The sequence below is a fragment of the Oratosquilla oratoria genome, chromosome 5, assembly GCF_046742065.1.
Source record: "Oratosquilla oratoria isolate Oo_2021 chromosome 5, ASM4674206v1, whole genome shotgun sequence".
In the NCBI taxonomy this organism is placed as follows: domain Eukaryota; kingdom Metazoa; phylum Arthropoda; class Malacostraca; order Stomatopoda; family Squillidae; genus Oratosquilla; species Oratosquilla oratoria.
In genome coordinates, this window is record NC_134781.1 from 12,043,882 (window position 1) to 12,048,881 (window position 5,000).

General features: G+C 41.6%; 1 protein-coding gene across 1 annotated transcript in view; it reads left to right on the top strand.

The window, feature by feature from the left end:
- The window catches only part of LOC143025368 (sphingomyelin phosphodiesterase-like), a 19,153-nt gene that overhangs the window by 10,143 nt on the left and 4,010 nt on the right, over positions 1 to 5,000 (top strand). Inside the window, exons 8-10 of the mRNA XM_076184914.1 lie at positions 955 to 1,152; positions 1,689 to 1,859; positions 2,528 to 2,711. Of these exons, the coding sequence (XP_076041029.1) occupies positions 955 to 1,152; positions 1,689 to 1,859; positions 2,528 to 2,711 (553 nt within the window). The remainder of the gene's footprint in view (positions 1 to 954; positions 1,153 to 1,688; positions 1,860 to 2,527; positions 2,712 to 5,000) is intronic.

Below are 5,000 nucleotides of genomic sequence, written 5' to 3' on the forward strand. Positions count from 1 at the left end.
TTAGTTTAGGTTAGGTTAGGTTTGGTTATGGGTTGAGTTGGGTAGGGTTTGGTTTGGTTAGGTTTGGTTAGGTTAAGTTAGGTAGGGTTAAGTTGGGTTAGGCTGTGTTAGGTTGTGTTAAGCTGGGTTAGATTGGATTAGGTTGGGCTAGAATGAGTTAGACTAATTTAAGTTGGGTTGGGTTAGGTTAGGTCAGGTTAGGTTAGGTTATTTTAGATTAGGTTAGGTTAGGTTATTTTAGGTTAGGTTAGGTTGGGTTAGATTGTGTTAGGCTGCGATAGGTTGGGTTACGTTAGGTTACTTTATGTTAGGCTATGTTAGGTTGTGTTAGGCTGTGTTAGGTTGTGTTAGGCTGTATTAGATTGTATTAGGTTATGTTGGGTTGGTTTAGGCTGGGATAGTTTGCGTTAGGTTGGGTCAAGCTGTGTTACGTTGTGTTAGGCGGGGTTAGGTAGGGTTTGGTTTCAATTCACCAATGGAAATAAAACCAACATATTGGAAAGCGTTCATGCCAATTCCATTTACTCTTCTACTGTTGTGAATGGGAGAAACTTGGGATTAATAAAGTTTTATCTACTAGTAGATTTCCGGCGACGGAGGATTGTTGAGAAAGATAATCTAGATTTTATTTTTCTATGCCCAATAGAACTGGGGTAATATAGATTTACTGTCTTGAACGAGGTTGGAAAGAATTGATGAACATACCCCAGGAGTCGCGTAACTACGCTCAAAGCCGTCGCTTTTGCCCTATTTGTTGTTGGGGTAGTAAACAGATACTGCTAGGAATCGGAGAAGAATTGAGGTACTCGAGCCCGCGACCAAGAAAACGCGACATTCGCACGGTTCTGTTTGCTCCAGTAGCGTTCTTTCTATTTGAAGAGGAATACATTTAGAATGAATTTATTTCATTGTGTCGAAGTCCCAAACGTAGACTTGATCTTCCTCTGCTTGCAGGTTTCCCACGATAGAGCACGGTCTTCCAGACGATATCTCTCAGAAATGGCTCTACACCGCCCTCAAGGAGTCCTGGACCAAGTTCCTTCCAGAGACAGTCACCTTCTGGAACGAGAACGGGGCCTTCTACTCCGTGCCTGTTCGCCCCGGCTTCCGCATCATCTCAATCAACAGCATGTGGGGAAAGACGGCGAACACGTAAGTCAAGATGCATTCTACAAAGTAGTCGACACTTGGGAATGATGGGGTAAAAGACACACACACACACACACACACACACACACACACACACACACACACACACACACACACACACACACACACACACATGTGTTTGTGTGTGAGTGATGTGTGTGTATTGTAAGTTGTGCTCATATACATGTGTCCGTTGATACGTATATGTATGTGTAAAAATGATGCACGTGTATATACATGTGCATGTGCTTGTGCATATACATATGACCACGGATGTTATGAGTCACCTTTACTTGAGAACGCTTCCAGATGTCGTCGTAAGAATATCATCAGTCGTCAGCTGAGAATTCTCACATGCCTTGTCCTGCCGGATCCTCAACTTGTATATTCTACTTTTCTCATATTATGTGTAATATCTCTTCTAATTTAGATATAGTGGGCATACGCAGGATACCCTCTACCTCCCCCTATTCCCTCTCCCTCTTGCCTTCTTTCCTTTGTGCGAGATACTGAAGATATTCCTCGACCATTTGTTTTAGATGGGTCGCCCTCAACTCGACAGACCCGTTCTCGGAGCTCTCTTGGCTCGAGGGCCAGCTGAAAAAGGCGGAGGACGAGGGCGAGCTGGTTCATATCCTTGGTCATGTCCCACCAGGCCTCGTGTCAAACGAGAGAACTTGGTCTCGAGAGTACAACAGGATCATAAACAGGTAAGAGGAGGGTGATTTTGAAACAGACAGCATTACAGCGTATGAACAACAAGACATTTTCTTCTCGTTGGCTTTCGTCGTCGTCATGTACGACTTTTTTTCCCCGAGGCTTGCGTAAGCGAGGCAACATATGCTTGTTCAGGTAAGAAAAACAGACTAAACATGAAAAAAGTACCTTAATCTCTTCTTCCTCATCCCGGCACTTTGAAGTCTTATCTTATCTATTAAGAATATATTAATTTTATCTGTTATCTATAACGAGTTATTCATCATGCAATAGTGCATCGTTTTATGATACAGATATATTACCAATATCTAATGTAAAAGACTTGACATGGTCAATTTTTTAGACCTCGAAACCTTTATTGCACCTGTAAATTTTCTCCCTCATTCATGGACTTGCCTAATTCACGATCCCAGGCTAACATCTGACTTATCACCACTGCCTTCAGACACACAACCATTGAACGTAGCTATGGCTCTTCTGAGTGCATATAAATATCACGCCAAAAATCCACTGAATACTATCCCTCACTATAAAGCATTAACAGCTTTGAGAAGATGAGGGATGTGAGGTATACGCCACTGGGAGAGTTTTCTTTGGGAGAGTAACACACCACTCTACCTCTCTTCATCTTCTCATTCCTATGTTCTATACTTTTTCCAAGGTATGAAAACACGATAAGAGGGCAGTTCTTCGGTCACACTCACTTTGATGAGTTTGAGATTTTCTATGAAGGAGAAAGGCCAACAAATATTGGATACATCGCTCCCAGTCAGACAACGTGGGAATCCTTCAATCCTGCCTACCGGATCTACTATGTGGATGGTGATAGGCCAGGCACAACAAGGGTATTCAACTAGAAAGTTGCGTAAAGAAATACACATACACACACACACACACAAACACACACACACAGACACAGACACACACACACACACACACACACACACACACACACACACACACACACACACACACACACACACACACACACCCCGACTCGGTGGCACAGTTGGTAGAGCGCTGAACTGGGAAGTAGAAGTGCTCCCAGTACCCAGTTCGAATCCTGCCCAGGGCCGAAATTATTTCGGTATCGCTGTGCCTCGGGTCGTTACTCTGACTCTCGTGGGCGGGGAGTTGGGTGTGTGTGTGTGTGCAAGGTCATTGCATTACCCATAGATCGGACCTACGAGCTCTGAGCTCTCTTCCAGGAGGGAAATAGCTGTCGATCACGAGTCCAACACGTGATCCAAAGACCAAGTGAATACACACACACACACACACACACACACACACACACACACTTTCAACGAACGGACGGCTTGAAGAACGTTCTGAAGAAAAGTGCCGATTGTGGATCCCAACGCAAAGAGAAGTACCTTTTTGTATTTGCAGGGTGGGGGGAAATTGCTCGTGGGGCAGTAGGTAAGTAGGAAAAGAGGAGAAGGGGAGGGATTGCTGGGGAAATGGAAGGAAATGAGGATGTGGAGGACTTGGCCCAAGCAGACAAGCGTAAGGTCAACATGAAACGACCACCGGACCAGCTCAGTGATGACGAAATGGCAAATAAAAATGTAAAGATTAGAAGTATAGAGAGGAGCAATACAGTAGAAAGTGACGAGAATATGTTCCAGGGATTTAAAGAGGGTGGGGGGACCCCCCCCCTCCCCCCGACTGATAAGACTAGAGGAGAGAGTTGATAAGGTGATCGAGGACTTGGAACGTAAGTTAGGTAATGTTGACAGTATGATACGAAGAATTGAAAAATTGGAAGAACTAGAGAGGGCGAACAAAAACTTAACTAAGGAAATTGAAGAATTAAAACAACAGTTAAAAGAAGTAAAAAATGAGAATAAAGTCTTAAAGGAGAATAATATGGAGAACAAGGAGGGTTGGAAAAAAATTCAGGAAAATAGCAAGGTTGCATTCACTGACATAATCAGACAGCAAATGAATGAACAAACTGAAAACTCAGTTATTAAAGTGATGAGACAGAAGGAGAATATAGTAAGAGACTTAGCAGACAAAAAGAAATGTATAATTATATTAGGAATGGAAGAGAAACACAACACAGATAGAACCACAAGAATCAAAGAGGAAAATGAAAAAGTAAGCCAATTATTAGAATCAGTTCAGGAAGATGAACCAGAAATTATGAAACAAATCGAAGAGAAATTTAGACTCAGAAAGTATAGCACAGACAAGACCAGACCAATTAAGATTAAATTCAAGTCACAAACAACGGCAGAGAATATCTTATCCAAAACAGGGAAACTAGCAACAAGTGAACAATACAAAAAGATATGGATAAAAAGAGAAATGAATAAAGAGGAAAGAGAGGAAGAAAAGCAGAAAAGACTGGAAGCTAAGGCAAAAAACGAGAACAGAACGGAGTCAGAGAAAGAGAGATTCTATTGGAGAGTAGTGAACATGAAACTAAGGAAGTTCGACATACAAAAGAAAAACATAAGGGAAACAGAGAACACAATGGAAGTGGCAGAAAACTAAGAGTGTCTTACACAAATACAGATGGATTAATAACAGGATTGAATGAGCTGAATGATTATTTGAAGGAAAAAGAACCGGACATAATGGGAATTGTAGAAACAAAATTAAAAGGCCCACTACCACCCAACAGTGTAGGACATGATGCATACAATTATTGGATTAGAAACAGAGAGAAAAAGCAAGGGGGTGGAGTTATGTTCCTGACTAAGAAGGATATAAACGTGAAAGGTGTCATATATGGAAAGAATACAGTAGAGATGATTATGATAGAAGTAGAAGACAGAGATAAGAAGAGCAGAAAATTTGTAATAAATTATGTGCCTCCAAAAACAGCCTCATGGGAGGAGAGTGAACATAAAAGTATGTTAGAGGACACAAAGATAACATTAAATAAAATAATGGAAGATGGAGGAAGAATAGTTATGATGGGCGACTTTAATTGCAAAGAAATCTGCTGGGAAGAAATGACAGTAAAGGGTGGAGACGACTCATGGGGAAACGCTCTACTTGAGATGATTATTGACCACACAATGACACAATGGATACAAGAGAACACTAGGTATAGAAATGAAGAAGAACTATCGAGACTAGACTTATTAATTACATCTGAACCTAGAATAGTGGACAAG